We start from the raw sequence: 16,525 nt of genomic DNA on the forward strand, positions 1-16,525 counted from the left end.
TTTTTCCCCACGGAGTTTCAAGCCTCGTTCCCTCTAGCCTCCTCTTTCCGCTTGCCCGCTGGTGTCTCGGGCTATTGAGGTTCGGCTCACCTCGCGTTGCAGCACTGTTGCGTTGAGTCTGCCGCTGGTGTCCCGAACTTGGGCTCCCACGCTCTCCACGCAGGTCCACTGTGAATCACTAGTTCCGGAAGAGTTTCCTCTGCTGTTTCTTCCCCTACTCTTCCTTGACCCTGCAGTATCTCCACTTTTATTAACCTGTGTGTCTTGCTGAACTATCAATGTGCTCCCTTCCTATTCCGCCATCTTGCCCGAGACCTCTTTCTCTCTCTTTTCGCACAAGAAATAAACATCTTTTAATTCCATTTCCACCCACTTTTTGAAATATCACTGTGTTTGTTTCACCTTGGAAGAACTTTTGAGACTGGCTGCTAGCTCAGTGCTTTGCAAGCCTCATCTTCCCTTCCTCATCACATCCGGCCAGTGATGGACACTGCAGGACACAGCCACAACCTGGCCCTGCCCCTGGTCCTGCCCCTGGCCCTGCCCTTGGGGGTTGTGGTGCAAGGCATTCTGGGCATTCCCAGAGGCCTTTCCTATGCAAGGATGGCGGGAGACACCTTGTCTGCACATGGGACAGGGCTTGAGCGACCAAGACCAAAGCAAAGATTTTCCCAAGTCAGCTTCCTCTGAACTGGATCCCCCAATGTCCACAGCCACTCAGTCATCACCCCACCTAGGGGCAGGCAGACAGAGGAGTCGGCAGGATGGAGAGGGACGGTGGTCTTGCCTGCTTTGGGTTAAACTGTATGACTTCCGTTTATTTTATACGTGTTTGGCCACAGGAACAGCTTGCTGGGCCCCTCCTGGGGAAGGAGCCTGTGGGAGTGAGAGGCCTCGAGCTTTGTCGGTTTCTCAGCGAATGCGATGTCCAGGAATGGGACCAGCACTGTGGCGCAGCAGGTTAAGCTGCTGCCTGCAACAATGGCATCCCACGTGAGCGCCGGTTCCAGTCCCTGCTTCTGGCTTATGCTGGGCGTTGTGGCCGTTTGGGGAGTGACCCAGCGGATGGATGGTTTCTCTTTCTCTCTCTGTCACTTTGCCTTTTAAACAAATAAATAAATCTTAGAGGGGAAAGGAAAAGTCAAGGAAGAAGGGACTTATCAATGTACTTTGATGCAAAAAATCATCAAGTGTAATTTTGTCCATAAAGCACATGTTCCATGAACTTTTCGAGGACTGCTCATGCATCCCTAGGCCAGGGCCAGGAGCAGGTGAGATGTAGGGGTGCTGTTGGTGCTGTTTGTAATCTGGGCGTGAAACACCAAGCCTGGACATGTGAGCTGGACTCCACTCCCAGCCCCCTTGGGCCCCTGTGCCTTGGGACCCCTGCAAAGCACAGTGTGGCCCCCTGGATCACGCTAAGGTGACAGCAATCGGTCAGTCCCAGCAATGCATGAACTTGACCATTGTCTTTCTCCTTGTGAGTCCAGAGGCTGCTGTGCAAGCCCAGGGCTGCTCCTTTAAAGCACAGGGGTGCTGTGGCCCCTGATGGCAGGGGCTGAAACCAGGATAATCCTGCTGAGGTCACGCCCAGCCCTCCCTCCAAGCCCGGCCCTGCTGTCAGGGGGGATTAGAGGAGAGGCCAGTGGATTAAAGGGACTCATTCTCTCAGTGCCTCTCCTGCTGCAGGCCCGCTGGCCGGTGAGGCAGGAAGAGCCCTCCCCAAGCCAGGCCTGGCTGGGTCGCCCAGCGATCTGGGTGTAGGGTAACAGACTGCGTGACCTCGGCGGGGGGGAGGTTCTTGCCTCTCCCCAACCTGATCCCAGCAGGAGCACCATGCCTGGACTCCCCTGGCCCCACCCAAACCTCAGCCCCCCTCACAGCGGCGTCCCCTGCTGCGGGCGGCCAGGGCCCTGGGTCCTCCTGCGGGAGACAGTGATCATCCTGTGGCTGCTGCTGTCCAGCGCGTCCCTTCCGACCTGGGGGCAGACCAAGATCCCTCTGGAAACGTAAGCATCAAGTTCACCCCTCACCCCCAGGCCCTCCCGCTCCCTTCCCACGGGCAGACCCCAGCTCTGCCGCTCTGACCCTCTTCCCCAGGGGCTTCTGTCCTGCTGGGCAGCCCTTCCTGTCCTCTGGATGCGCTGCTGGTTTGGGAGTCTGCAGGTAGTAGGACATGGGGGCAGGGTGGGGAGGTGGAGGAGGCATAGCCTTCTGATGCCTCCAGCTCAGATCCACCCAGCCAGCTACCTGCTTTATCCCACATCAGTGTGACCTCCCCGAGGGCCAAACAGGTCTTTATTGTTTATTATTTTATTTTCTAAAGATTTATTTTATTTATTTGAAAGGCAGAGTTACAGAGAGAGAAAGGCGTGGGGGGAGAGAAAGAGAGAGAGAGAGAGATCTTCCATCCACTAGTCCACTCCCCAAATGGCCACAATGGCCAGGGCTGAGACAGACCAAAGCTAGGAACAAGGAGCCTCATCCAGGTCTCCCATGTGGTGCAGGGACCCAAGCTCTCGGGCCATCTTCCGCTGCTTTCCCAGGCACATTAGTAGAGAGCTGGATCAGAAGTACAGCAGCCGGGACATGAACTGGTGCCCATACAGGAATCTGGCGTGGCTGGTGGTGGCTTTACCTGCTATGCCACACTGCCAGCCCTGGTCAGGCAGTTCTAAACTCAGAGCCCGGCTCCTACAAACAGGAGGGAGCTTTTCCAGGAACCAGGTGACGTTGGACTTAGGCTTAAGACTAAGGGTGGCCTTGGACTTGCCTGTCTATCTTTCTGCCTCTTTGCAGGCCTCGATTCTACACCGTGCTGTTAAGAGGAGCTCCCTGGTCATGTACACTTTGGTGTGGATTTTAATCACAGTGTGACACTTTGTACAGGATGGGGGTGGGGGTGTAGACCTCTAATGCCCCATTAAAGAAATTTCCAACAGGTGTGGGAGCAGAGCACTGTAGACTAATGGGTGCCCCCTGCCTAGTCCATGGCAAGGTCAAGGTGCTGAGCCCAGCCTGACAGTCAGGCTACTATAGGGCAGCCACCAGCTACCTGCCTTACCAGATGCGGGGACCAGGAGCTAGGCAGTGCACGTTTGTGTGTAGCCTTGCTGGGCTGTGGCTTGTGCCATGCCCAGGGCTCTGAGCCCGGCACTGTGTCCAGCCTGTGCCGACCCTGGTCCACACCACAGGTCACTAGAGTGAGTGTCTTTGCAGCGGGGGGAACAGAGGCTGAGAGGACGGACACCTCCAGTTCCCAGGACCAGTGAATGGATGTGCCAGAGTTTGAACTCAAGTCAGCCTGGCCTCGGCATTCTCCGCGACCCCCACTGGCAGCCTAGGCAGCGTGTACTGCTGAGGGGGATGCTGGGAGCAGCACACAGCTTCTAACAGTAGGGAGGCAACTCCAGGGTTGGGCGGCGGCCCAGGAGAGGCGGCTGGGAGCCTGGTTGTCATGGGGAAGGACGCTGAGCAGACCCTGCCGGAGCAGCCTGAGGTCCATAACTGACCCCAGCTGGGCCGTGCACCCTGTGGGCTCCGCCCCCACCCAGGCCCTTGGCCCGAAATCTCCGAACTCTGCCACTCCATCCTTCTCGCTCTCCTGCTTCAAGCCCCATCCCCCACTCACTCCCTTCCCGCTCAGCCCTCGGCCTCCAGCAGGTGCCCAGGCTTCCTCTGCAACCCGCTCTCAGTGAGGTCACCAAAGACCTGTTGCTTGCCGATCCAGTAGACATTTCTGGTCTCATCTCTTGGAACTCCATGGCTTTGGACATAGCCTCCCCTGCATCTCCTGGTTTTCTTTGGGCACTTGGGTTCTCTTTCTGTTTCTCTTCGAGTGCTCCTTTCCCTGTGCCCCCAGAATTGCTGGTGATCCCCAGCATTTGTTGTCACTCAAACTACCATCTCCTTGATACCGTCCACCCTCGGAATTTCAGTGCCTACCCCCGTGCTGAGCGCTGTCAGCCCTGTATCTGCCTATAAGACTCACACACCCGGTGCCCGTGAACATGTCTTCCTGAACATCATGGAAAGTTTTAAGTACAAGTTTGTGTCTTTCAAGATAGAGCGTGATCGGTGTCTTCTAGAATTGTGCAGTGCACAACCTGCCCTCTGGCACTCTGCAGCCTCGCAATAGAAACTCACACTCAGCGTAGCCCAAACGATGCCCATGACCTTCCCCCCTCACAGCTTCCTCCCTCGCTTTCCCCATAGTCCCAGTTTCAATCAACAGCATCAGCCTAGCAACCCAAGCTGGAGACCAGGCAGTCATTTTTGCCTGCAAGCCTCTCTGTGCAATCTACCTAGAAATCTAATCCCGATCTCTTTGGCAGGCAGGACTCAGATCCCCTCCCCAAGGAAGCCCTCCCTCGTCACCACTAGCCTGTCTGAGCTCTGCTGGGACTCCTTCCAGCTTGTACCGTGCTGTTGGTATAGGAAGGGTGTCCCTCCAGCTCGGGGGTTTTGGGGGAGGACTGAGTGTGGCTCCCCCGGTGTGGCACAGAATAGGGCCTCAGTAAATATTGAGGGAGCGGCTGAAGCAATGCCGGACTTGCCATGAGCACGCAGACAAATTGCTTTTGCTCCATCCAGAGAGCCTCAGGCGTGGTCCTGGATCCCCACCCCCAGGCACCTGAGCCTGCTCCGGATGGCGGGACCTTAGAGCATCGCTAGAGGGTGGGCCAGAGGCTACCCTCAGCCGAAGCAGCTCAGAGCCTACTGCCCGCCTCGCACCTCTTGCTGCCTCTGTGGCGGCTGGGACCTGAGCAGCGGCCTCTGGGGAGAAGGATTCGTCAAGGAGCATGGGTAGTCCCTGTCTCATCTTGGAGTATCTGGCCCGGCTTGCTCCGCCTGCCGCCTCTCTGTTCTCCACCCTCCAGCCAGAGCCCTTGGGGACTTGGGGTCAGGCTTGGCTCTGGGCTCTTCAGCCCCTGCCCATGCCCCTCAGCAGGAAACCCCCGAGGCCACCATGAGCTCAGCGGGGCTCTGGGGCTCCTGCCCTGGCCAGGCCCACAGCTTTAGGGACAGCTCCTTGAGCGGGCATGTGTCAGTGTGTATGTGCATGTGTATACACATGTGTGTGAGGGATCTTCAACAAGTTCATGGAAATGCCTATTATGAAGAAATGTGTCCAACTTTAGAATTTTCTGCAGTGCAATAAACTGAACTTATTTCATTGGCCTGCAAACATGTGTGTGCGCATGTGAATCTCTGTATTACGTGCATGTCTGTGTGATTGTGTGCGTGTGAATCAGTGGGTGTGTATGTGTGTAGACATTCGATTTGCATGTGTGTCTGTGTGCATGTGGGTCTGGGCACGTGCGTTCACACGTGTGCTTTCGTTGTCCGGCAGGGTGAAGCTGTGGGCGGACACCTTCGGACGGGACCTGTATAACACGGTGACCAAATACTCGGGCTCCCTCTTGCTGCAGAAGGTCAGTAACTGCCTCCGGGAGCGCCTGTGCGGTCCCAGGCAGCCACCCTGCAGCATCTCCGTCTTTACAGGGACGAGGCGCTCTCGGTGGCACCGCCGCTGTGAGGGGCCTTGGAGATCATCTAATCCAATCCCCTCATTTTCACATGGGGAAACTGGAAGGAGGTGGGCAGGGGAGGAGCAGGCCTCTCACCTGTTGGGGAGGGGCAGGCAGGAGCAGCGGAGCCTCAGAGCACAGGGCCCAGGGGCTGCTCAGGTGGAAGGAGCGGGTGGGTGGACTGCAGCCCCCTGGGTCAAAAGCACAGCCCCCTCCTTAGTTAGCGTTATAGCACAGGCAGACCTACGGCTGGCCCGTCCCCTCACCTCTAGGCTTTGTAACCGCCAGGGCAGCTGCACCAGCTGCCAGCCCGGCCCCGCGGTTGCCATGCGCTCATGGATTTACTCTCACCGCAGCTCCACGAGGCTGCCCATCTGGCAAACGATGCTGGTTCTTGGGGTCTGACGCCTGCTTGTGACCACACTGCAGCCCCTCCCCTTCTCCCAGGCTCTGCCCTGGGAGCAGGCCTGGCTGGGGAGCCCCCAGAAGTGCCAGCTAAGACCTCAGCTCCCATGCAGAGCACACACCTGCATTGCAAAGCTGCGCCCCATTGATTTGTGCGTGAGCGCCCCCCAGGCCCAGGGCAGGAGGACGTAGAGGCAGTGGCGTGGCTGTCCTAGGTGAGAGTGTTCTTCTCTAGAGTCTATGCCCTCTAGAGAGTTCTCTGACACTATGTAAATGGTACAGCTTACAAATGAGCACGTGCCTGAGGTTGCAGAGCTGGGTCAATGGCATTCGTGATACACACCCTCAGGGAGATGGCGCCAAACGGGCCCACAGAGTAAACTGGAGCTGGTTCTCCAGGCTCTCCCAGGCAGCCATCGGCATACCCTGAGCTGTGACTGTGTCCAGAGGGTGAGAATTGAGGTCCACGTGGATGTGTGCAGGCCTCAGGGAGTACAAAGAACATGGGCGTGGAAGCCTGGGACACCTGACCTGTGCAGGCTCCCTGCACACTGGCTGTTGACCTTTGTCAAGTTCATTGACTCCTCTGGGCCCCAGCCTACTTCCTTGTTGAGTTATTAACCAAACGTGTCCAGAGGCCCTGGGTCAACGAGGGCAGTGGAGAAGAGGCAGCTGGTATTTATTGTGGTACTAACATGATTACCGGGGCGATTCTGCAAGGAGGTGAACGCGGTCCTTGCATCCAGTTGAGAGGACAAGGTTCCACCTGTGGGAGTGCAGTCACAGAGAGAACGGAATCAGGCGCAAACAGCCTGGTCCAAAGCCTGCGTGGCCCCCTCTCCCACTTTGCCTGGGCAGAAATACAAGGACGTGGAGTCCAGCCTGAAGATCCAGGAGGTGGATGGCCTGGAGCTGGTGAGGAAGTTCTCGGAGGACATGGAGAACATGCTACGGCGGAAAGTCGAGGCTGTCAAGGTGCTCCAGCCAACCGCCCTGGCCCCGCCTCCCCTCCTGTCCCCCCTGCTCCCCAGAGGGCGAGGCTGGCCTCTCCAGTCCTTTTGGGGACCTCACTGGTCTTGGGTGGCCAATTCCTGGCTGGGTGGAGCAGGGACCATGAACGCCCAGCCCCACAGTGCCTCCTGGCTTACCTCCACCAGGTTCCTACAGGTGTGGGGGAGACACTGCACATCCGGGAGGGGGACACCAGGCCTGGGGGTGTCCAGTGAAAGAACCCGCTGAGTGCAAAGTGCCACATGCACCTCTGCTTCCTGGTTCCAGGTGCCCTCGGAGCTCCTGGGGACCACGAAGCTTGGGTCCTTTAAGGCCAAAGGGGAAGAGAGGAAGGGGGAGCAGAGAGGAGAGGAAGGGGGAGCCTTGCTCTGGGCACGTACCTGGGAGTGGTGTGGCCGGGCCATATGCTAATGTCATGGCTGACTTTCCGAGGACCCTTTTACCCATTCTCTCTCCCGCTGTGTCCCGCCTCTCAGAGTCTGGTGGAGGCTGCTGAGGAGGCCGACCTGAGGCATGAATTCAATGCATCTCTGGTGGTGAGTCCTGCTCCAGCCGCTGGTGCCGGGAGGGTTCCATGACTGCTTCCTCGACACCCACCGAGAACGAGATACCCAAGGGAAGCCGGCTTTCTAAGGGTAGAAGGTGTAGTTGGGCTTGTGGCTCTGGAGATTCACAGTCCAAGATCGGCGGCCCCAGCGGTCAGGTGTCTGGTGTCCCGAGGCAGCAGGGCATTGCCCACATGTCTATCTTTCCTAAAAACGTTGTCAGGATGCCCTTGCGGGGCTCAGCCCACCTGATCAGACCCCAAAGGCCCCACCCCCTCAGTGCCAATAACCCACATGGGATTTGGAGGACACACACACACACACACTAATATCCGAGCTGTAGCATCACAGGGGTGATGGCTGCGGTGTATAGTTGGATGCTGCAGGTGCACAGCAGCAAAGCACTGGGGTGAGCTGTGTTCTTGACCCCGAGAATCTCACAGATTGAATAACTCCAGCACAAGGCCTATGGCAAGTCCAGACAGGTCTTGGGGCATTATGGGATACAGACTAAAGGAGGGGAAGAGCCACAGAAACCCCTGCAGATGGAACCATATGAGGAGGAGAGAGGTGTCTGGGCAAGGATCAGAGCAGGCACAGAGTAGGGATCTCTAGGCTGAGGGAGAAGACACAGAAATAAGAAGTGGAGGTAGTAGTAGGTGGTCAGCTCCATGTGCGCGGAGGATAGTGAAGAAGAAAGTGGCCTGAAAAGGTAGCCTGGGGGCAGACGGTGGGAGCCTTGAATGCCAGGGTAAGCAGGGGAGGCACACAGCAGGGGCAGGTGCACCTTTGCACGCTGATGCTGACAGCAGCACTGGGAACGGGGAGCTAGGGGACCAGGGGGTGTTGCAGCAACAGTCCTGGTGGGTGCTCAGGGTGTGACCCCGGGAGTGACAGGCAGGTAATCCACACACACCCCCAGCAGCGCACGAGGGGCAGAGAGAGCCACCTGCTGCTCCTCTGAGAGGCTGAGGCCCCTGGACCGGAGCCCCCTCAGGCCCCCCTCTGGGTCCAGGGGCACTGCCAGACTGGAGAAAAGGCTGGTGCTCAGGAAGCTGTCTTTATCTTTGTCTCCCTATGAGTCAGCAGCTGCCCGTCTCTGTCTCCCACTCCAGCTGTGTCACGCACTGAACCCCATGGAGAAGAAATAGGACAACTTACACAAAAGGCTCATCCAATAAGCTAGCTGCTGCAGTTACCTGGCTGTGTCCTGTCCCCAAGTCACCCCAACCACTGTGGGGACCCTCCCCACGCCACTGCCATCTGGTCCCCGATCTCTGACACCACCATTTCTCTCTCTCTCTCTCTCTTGCTCTCGCTCTCTCTGGCTCTGTGCGCCGCTGGGTCCGGCCGTCCCTGTCCACCCGCAGTTTAACTACTATAACTCGGTCCTGGTCAACGAGAGGGATGAGAAGGGCAACTACGTGGAGCTGGGGGCCGAGCTGGTGCTGGAGCCCAATGCGCACTTCAGCAACCTGAGGGTGAACACCTCGGTCAGCAGCGTGCAGCTGCCCACCAACGTGTACAACAAAGGTGGGTGCCCCGCCTGGCTGGGTGCTGGAGAGCACAGGGCGGAGATGGGGTGGGGGTAGGAGGGCTTTTCATGATGTTGCCTCCGTTTCCTGGCAAGCCCCATGGGGTCATAAACGGCCTTTGCAACCTGCTTGACTGAGGATGAAGACGGAAAGGATTCTACCCAGGCCTGGGCCGCAGGGAACTCCGTGTGGCTGGGTTAGAGGGTGTGAGCATGGTTGTCCGAGTGAGCTGTGCAGGACATCACTGCAGGGTTGTGTGTGTGTGTGTGTGTGCATGCGTGAGGCTGAGCCTGTGGAAGTTTGACCACTGTTGGTGATGACTCAGTTTCCCCTGCAGTTCCTTCTATAATCTCACCTTTTAGACCCAGATATTTTAAATGGAGTCTACATGTCAGAAGCCTTGAACCCTGTCTTCGTGGAGAACTTCCAGAGGGACCCTACCTTGACCTGGCAGTATTTTGGCAGCTCAACTGGATTCTTCAGGATCTATCCAGGTAGGGACATTGGCGGCATGGAATGGACAGTGGATCCCAGCACTCCGTCCTTTGGTGAGTGAGGCCAGCCTCCCAGCCAAAGGAGCCTCCAGCCCACCCTTGACCCTCCTCACCACAGCTTGCTCATAGAAAGAGTTCTTGAGTGGCAGATGAATGATGAAAGCTTTGAACAGCCACTGGCAGCCCACGTTAAGCCTCTGTCCTGAAAAAGCACCATGGGAGATGCAAAGGAAGGCAAAGCAATGCCTTGTCTTCAGCAGGTTACATCGATTGGAAAAGCAAGGCGTCCTCACGGGAGATGTCGCACTGCCTTATAGGAGGTGTCACCAGCGCTGTGTGATCGGGGGCCCGCCCCCCAGTACAGGTGGAGAGGGCAGCCATCCGCCACAGGCTTGCAGCAGCTCTGTCTCCTTCCACTTCCCATGTGGAATAGGGCGCCTCCACACTTCACACCCCACCAGCTTTGTATTTCAGCGCATTGTCCAGAAAGCCTTAAAGTTGCCCCGTTTTCTGAGACAGGAATCACAAAGGCCCTGAAAGACCACTCTTTGTCCATGGTCCTGTGGGCACACGGGGACCTCAGAGCTCAGGCTGTCCCCGGGTTTGACATGCCCCGCTGCCCTGCCTCGCATTTCTCTGCCAGAAATACAGAGCCAGCCTTGGGTTCCACCTCTGGTCTCTGCAGCCTGAATGAATAGGTCCACTCCTCCTCCATGCCACCTCCTGAAGGCAGCCCCCGACCCCTCACGTCCTCTACAGGGCACAAGTGCTGCAAATACAATGGATCTTCCAGAAGGGCATGCAAAATGTGCTTTATGAAAACACTCTGGGGACCGGTGCTGTGGCATAGAGGGTAAAGCCGGCCATATGGGTGCCAGTTGGAGTTTTGGCTGTTCCACTTCCAATCTAGCTCTCTGCTATGGCCTGGGAAAGCAGTAGAAGATGGCCCAGGTCTTTGGGTCCCTGAACCCGCACAGGAGACCTGGAGAAAGCCCCTGGCTCCTGGCTTTGGATTGGCGCTGTTCCAGCCTTTGCGGCCATCTGGGGAGTGAACCAGTGGCTGGAAGACCTCTCTCTCTCTCTCTCTCTCTCTCTCTCCCTCTCTCTGCCTCTTCTCTCTCTGTGTAACTCTTTCAAATAAATAATCTTCAAAAATAAAACACTGCATAAATTTCAAATTCTTTGTACCAAAATAAATTTATCTTTAAAAAAAGGTTTGATTTATTTGAAAGGCAGAGAGAGAGAGAGAGAGAGAGAGAGATCTTCCACTCACTGGCATCACAAGTGGTGTCAGCCCACTGTACCACAACACCAGCCCCTTTGCCATAGCTCTTGATGACAGTATATATTACAGCTCTTAAATAGTATATAGTATGCATTAATAGTATATATTACAGCTCTTATATTTTTATCCAAGCTGGCAGTCTGTTTCACCAGCTAACAAGTTAAGTGCACTTAACATTTGTTGTAAGTATTGATATACTTGAGGTACTAGCATCTTATTTTTAAAATTTCTACTCATCCCAATGCTACTTGTTTGTTCTTTCTCCTTTTTATCTGTTTTTAATAAATAAATTTTTTTAAAGATTTCTTTAAAATTATTTGAGAGATAGAGTTACAGAGAGAGGTGGAGGCAGAGTAAGGTCTTCCATCTGCTGGTTCACTCCCCAAGTGGCTGCAGTGGCCGGAGCTGGGCTGATCCAAAGCCAACAGTCAGTAACTTTTGGTTCTCCCATGCTAGTGCAGGTGCACTTGGGCCATCTTCTACTGCTTTCCCAGGACATAGCAGAGAGCTGATCAGAAGAGGAGCAGCCAAGGACACAAACTGGCACCCATAAGGGATGCTGGCACCACAGGCGGAGATTAACCAACCATGTCACAGCACCGGTCCCCTTTTTGTCTATTTAAATGAGTAAGCTTTTACAATAAATGTCCTCTGGCCTCATTATTTCTCATTTTTATTCTATCAGTTTGAACCTTAACCCTCTGTTTCTGTTCTTTCAGTACTCACTCTTGCAATCTTACCAGACATAATTAACACAACAAAAATGCTACAATTAGGATATTTTTATTCTGCTCACATTCACAGAGGGTTTTAGAGCTTTGGTGCTTCCTCCCCCCATCCTGACTTCCTGTCTGTTGCCATCACATACTCGAACCCCTCACCCTGCAGTCAGGCACCACCACTGCTGTCTACACATGAGTATGGCCTGTTGTTTACCGTCTTCGGTCACCATTACTTCATGAATCCCAGGCTGCCTTTCCCAGCCCATTTTTGTTCTTCTCCATGTAAGTCTTCCGGAAGTTTCTTTACAAGGACTCTTGGTGATAAACTGCTTCAGTTTGTGTTTATCTACACACATTGCTTCTAATCCTCCCTCCTGAGTGATAGCTTTGCTGGGAATGCAATTCAAAATTAGCAGTTCCTTTCTCTCCACACCTCAAATCTGTTTTCCCACTGTCTCCTGGCTTCCGCTGATGTTGAGAAAATCTGTTACCACTTTAAGTGCGGTTCCTTTGTGGGTGTCTTGCTCTTTCTGGCTGCTTTCATTTGCCTTTCAAGTCCCGGGGTTTCACTACTGTGTCTACATGTGGATGTCTGCTCCGGCCTGCTGGGCTGCTCCTTCCTGCTGGGGCTGCTCCCTGCTTCCTGGCTCTGTGTAATCATGAGTGGGATTTACCAGTTCTAGAACATTTGCCTGCATTGTCTCTTTCACTACTGCTTTTCCTTCTCATTCTCGCTTTCCTCTTTCTGTGTCTCCAGTAAGATGTGTATTAAACCCTTTCATTCTAGCCTCAACAGGATTCTGGGTACATCTCGCAAATATGAATTTTCTCATTCTCTTACCCATTTGAGTTTCTCACCTGAAATTGTTTTTAAGATTTATTTTTATTTATTTGAAAGACAGAGTTACAGAGAGAGAGAGAGAGAGAGAGAGAATCTTCCAACCACTGATTCACAACCCAAATGATTACACAATGGATAGGGCTTGGTCAGGCAGAAGCCAGGAGCTCAGAACTCCATCCAGGTCTTCCACGTGGGTGCAGGGGCCATCTTCCGCTGCTTTCCCAGGCCATTATTGCAGAGCAGGAACAGAAGTGGAGCAGCTGGGGTCTGTACTATACTCGCATATGAGAAGTCTGCATCTCAGGTGGTGGCTTAACCCACTGCACCACAGCGCCAGCCCCGTCCATTAAAAATGTTTAAGGCTGTGTCTTCGTTCCTGATTGTCCCTCATTGTACACTCTTTGCTGTGGCGTGTTCTTCTCAGACACTCCTGTCCTGTATCTGTGTCTGGCAGTTCCAGCATCGGGGACTGTCGGGTGGAAATACCTGACGGCTCTTGGTTCTACTGCACCTCCCTCCCAGGGGCCCGCTGCTTCTATATTTGGTAGTCTTCGCTTGGGAAGCCATGCTGCTCTGCAAGCTGCAGGAACCTGCAGTCCTGTTTGAGAATCCTCAAGAGGAGTCACTTCTGATTCCACTTGGATCCACAGCTAGGACCACCAAGGCCCTTGGCTAAGATTGGGAGTAAGAGCCAAGAACCTCAACCTTGGCTTCTTTTCTTCATTGCTGTTCTAAGGATCGAATTCCCCATGAGCGTGGTGCTATTAAGAATGTGGCTTTGAGGCCAGCGCCATGGTGCAGTAGGTTAATCCTCTGCCTGTGGCGCCAGCATCCCATGCGGGCAACGGTTCTAGTCCTGGTTGCTCCACTTCCAATCCAGCTCTCTGCTATGGCCTGGGAGGGCAGTAGAAGATGGCCCAAGTCATTGGGCCCCTGCACCCACATGGGAGACCAGGAAGAAGCTCCTGGCTCCTGGCTTTGGACAGGCACAGCTCCAGCCATTGCAGCCATTTGGGAATTGAACCAACAGAAGGAAGATCTTTCTCTCTGTCTCTCCCTCTCACTGTCTGTAACTCTACCTCTCAAATAAAATAAATAAAATCTTTTAAAAAAGAATGTGGCTTTAGGAAGGCCTCTCTTCCTGTATAGGTCTAGATCGGACTCACGTGGCTGCAACACTGCCCAGTTCTGGTCTCGCCTCCCTCTTTCAAGGCCTTTGCTCCTGGCTGTCCTGGCCTCTGGAACTCTGTTCTCATTTGCTTGGTTTTAAGAGAATTGTCCCTGAAAATCTGTCTTTTGGGAGACCAACAATGCCTGCAAAGGTACACGCCATCTGCAGTCCAACTGCTATGGCCTTGGAGATTTGCTAACGATACTGCGACCATTTTTTTTCCTATCCCAAGCACAACTCATTAAAATTTCCCCTGTTTTCATTTCTGTAGTTGTTTTTTGTTTTTTTGTTTTTGTTTGTTTGTTTGTTTGTTTGTTTTTTGGACAGGCAGAGTGGACAGTGAGAGAGAGAGACAGAGAGAAAGGTCTTCCTTTGCCATTGGTTCACCCTCCAATGGCCGCCACGGCCGGCGTGCTGTGGCCGGCCCACTGCGCTGATCCGAAGGCAGGAGCCAGATGCTTCTCCTGGTCTCCCATGGGGTGCAGGGCCCAAGGACTTGGGCCATCCTCCACTGTACTCCCTGGCCATAGCAGAGAGCTGGCCTGGAAGAGGGGCAACTGGGACAGAATCCAGTGCCCCGACCGGGACTAGAACCTGGTGTGCCGGCGCCGCAAGGCAGAGGATTAGCCAATTGAGCCGCGGCGCCGGCTCATTTCTGTAGTTTGAGCCCAGTGTTCCCCATTATGAGAGTCGGGGCAACCTCACTGAGCTAGTAAGATAACCAACCTTTGCTTCCCCAGGTATAAAATGGACACCTGATGAGAATGGAGTCATTGCATTCGACTGCAGAAACCGTGGCTGGTAAGAGCCTCTGGGGACAGGTCTCTGACCTGGCATTTCTCTTACAGGGATTTTGCCTGGGTCTCCTCTACTCCCCTCCACCCACCCCTCATGCCATTTGGGTTAAACCTAGAGTAGGAAGAGTTGCCAGCTGCACTCTTGCTCCCCCTCAACAGCTTCCCCTGCTCCAGGCCTCGTCCCATTCGCCCGCACTCACTCAGCCTGCTGCTGGGGCACCGAGCTGCCTCCAGACCTACCCTCTGTCAGGCTAGCCTCTCCCACGAGGCCCCTTTTCTGGCAGATTTGTAGCAGATTCTAAGAGAGGAATCCAGATCCCACCCCCACCTCCGTTCCTGCTGCCAGCCCCTCAGGGATCCTAACTGATCTAAACCAAAAAGGACTAAGGTCACCTCTAGGACTTGACCTGGTCCATCAGGCGGGCAGTCCCAACCACTGCCTTTGGAACTGGGTTGAGTGACTAAGGTGCGGACAGAGTATTGACCTGAACCCTGGGTGCCCTCGGACCAGAATCCAAATATAAATAACAAGACTCTGGCTTTCCCATGCGCGGCCTGTGCTTTTCTTCCCACTAAAGGTACATCCAGGCCGCCACGTCTCCCAAGGACATAGTGATCCTGGTGGACGTGAGCGGCAGCATGAAGGGGCTGAGGCTGACCATTGCCAAGCACACCATCGTCACCATCTTGGACACCTTGGGAGAGAATGACTTTGTTAACATCATCGCCGTGAGTGTGCCTTTCTGCTCGCGCACCGCTCCCCCCTTGCTCCAGAAAAGTCTTCCCCCTGCTCTAAAAGGATTCTTCCTTCGGGAGCTGGGGCTCCTAGCCCACGGCCCAGGTTCTGCCCAAGGATGGGCGTCAAGGGGGGTCCATGAGTTCCCGAGTTCTGCATGAAAGGTCAACATCTGTCTGGCTGAGCCCACATCTTCCATCGGTTTCTCAGGATCGAACAAAAGTTGAGGACCACTGGGCCAGGAAAATGCCCCCAGACCAGCGTTGAGGGAGGAGTTTTATTCATTCATGTATCTATTTATTTTTCAAGATTTATTTTACTTATTTGAAAGATAGAGTTACAGAGAGAGGTAGAGCCAGAGAGAGAGGTCTTCCATCTGCTGGTTCACTCGCCAAGTTGCTGAGCTAATCCAAAGCCAGGAGCCAGGAGCCTCCTCTGTGTCTCCCACATGGGTGCAGGGGCCCAAGGACTTGGGCCATCCTCTGCTGCCTCCCAGGCATACCAGCAGGGAGCTGGGTAGGAAGTGGAGCAGCCGGGTCTCGAACCAGCAGCCATATAGGATGGCAGCACTGCAGGCCGGGGCTTTAACCCACTGCGCCACAACACTGGTCCCTTTATGTATCTATTTTTAAGATTAATTCATTTGAAAGCCAAAGTGAGAGAAAGAGGGAGACAGAGAGACAGGGACATATCTTTCATTCCCAAATGGCTGCAACAACCAGGGCTGATCCAGGCAGCAGCCAGGAGCCTGGAACTCCACAAGGGTCTCCCACACAGGTTTCAGGAGCCCAAGCACTTGGGCCATCTTCCACTGCTTTCCTAGGCACATTAGCAGGGAGCTGGATTGGAAGTGGAGCAGCCGGGACTTGAACCGGTGCCCATATGGGATGCCAGCGTCACCAGCAGCAGCTTAACCTGCTGCTCCACAGCACCGGCCCCAAGGGAGGACTTCTAGAATGGAGGCCCAGATGTTCTATGTTCCTTTTTCTCTAGTCAGAAAAAACTGCAAACAGCACAGTGTACCTCAAGAGAGCAAGACATGGGGGCCCAGTGACCCCCCTACCCCGACTGCCCCGGGGGCCTCCCTTGAACCTCCCTGCTGGGCCCTCACTTTCCAAACTGCCCTTGTCTGTCCCGACCTCTCCGCTTCCTCCCCGCAGTATAACGACTACGTCCACTACATCGAGCCTTGTTTTAGAGGCATCCTCGTCCAGGCAGATAGAGACAACCGCGAGGTGAGTGCTGGCCGCAGCCCTGTGCTCTCATCGGGAGTGGAGGGCCATGGGCTTTCGGCCCCATTTGCTCACTCCCACAGTACCTGCAGAGAGGGCAAAGCCGGCTGGTGCTCAGCGGGGCAGAAACACACACAGGAAATCGCCCTTGCAGACCTCGGCCACTCACCAGGGCAAAGAGTGAGCAAATGGAGAGTCCACGTGGTCCCTTCCTCGGGGC

The 16,525-nt window shown here is 54.8% G+C and overlaps 1 protein-coding gene across 1 annotated transcript in view; it reads left to right on the forward strand.

Moving 5' to 3' along the window:
- The first annotated feature begins 1,836 nt into the window (after positions 1 to 1,836).
- The window catches only part of CACNA2D4 (calcium voltage-gated channel auxiliary subunit alpha2delta 4), a 100,702-nt gene continuing 86,013 nt past the window's right edge, over positions 1,837 to 16,525 (forward strand). Inside the window, exons 1-9 of the mRNA XM_062195194.1 lie at positions 1,837 to 2,009; positions 5,354 to 5,435; positions 6,795 to 6,911; positions 7,424 to 7,483; positions 8,863 to 9,025; positions 9,390 to 9,521; positions 14,281 to 14,341; positions 14,916 to 15,066; positions 16,234 to 16,308. Of these exons, the coding sequence (XP_062051178.1) occupies positions 1,837 to 2,009; positions 5,354 to 5,435; positions 6,795 to 6,911; positions 7,424 to 7,483; positions 8,863 to 9,025; positions 9,390 to 9,521; positions 14,281 to 14,341; positions 14,916 to 15,066; positions 16,234 to 16,308 (1,014 nt within the window). The remainder of the gene's footprint in view (positions 2,010 to 5,353; positions 5,436 to 6,794; positions 6,912 to 7,423; positions 7,484 to 8,862; positions 9,026 to 9,389; positions 9,522 to 14,280; positions 14,342 to 14,915; positions 15,067 to 16,233; positions 16,309 to 16,525) is intronic.

The sequence above is a fragment of the Lepus europaeus genome, chromosome 6 (genome assembly GCF_033115175.1).
Source record: "Lepus europaeus isolate LE1 chromosome 6, mLepTim1.pri, whole genome shotgun sequence".
Classification (NCBI taxonomy): Eukaryota; Metazoa; Chordata; class Mammalia; order Lagomorpha; family Leporidae; genus Lepus; species Lepus europaeus.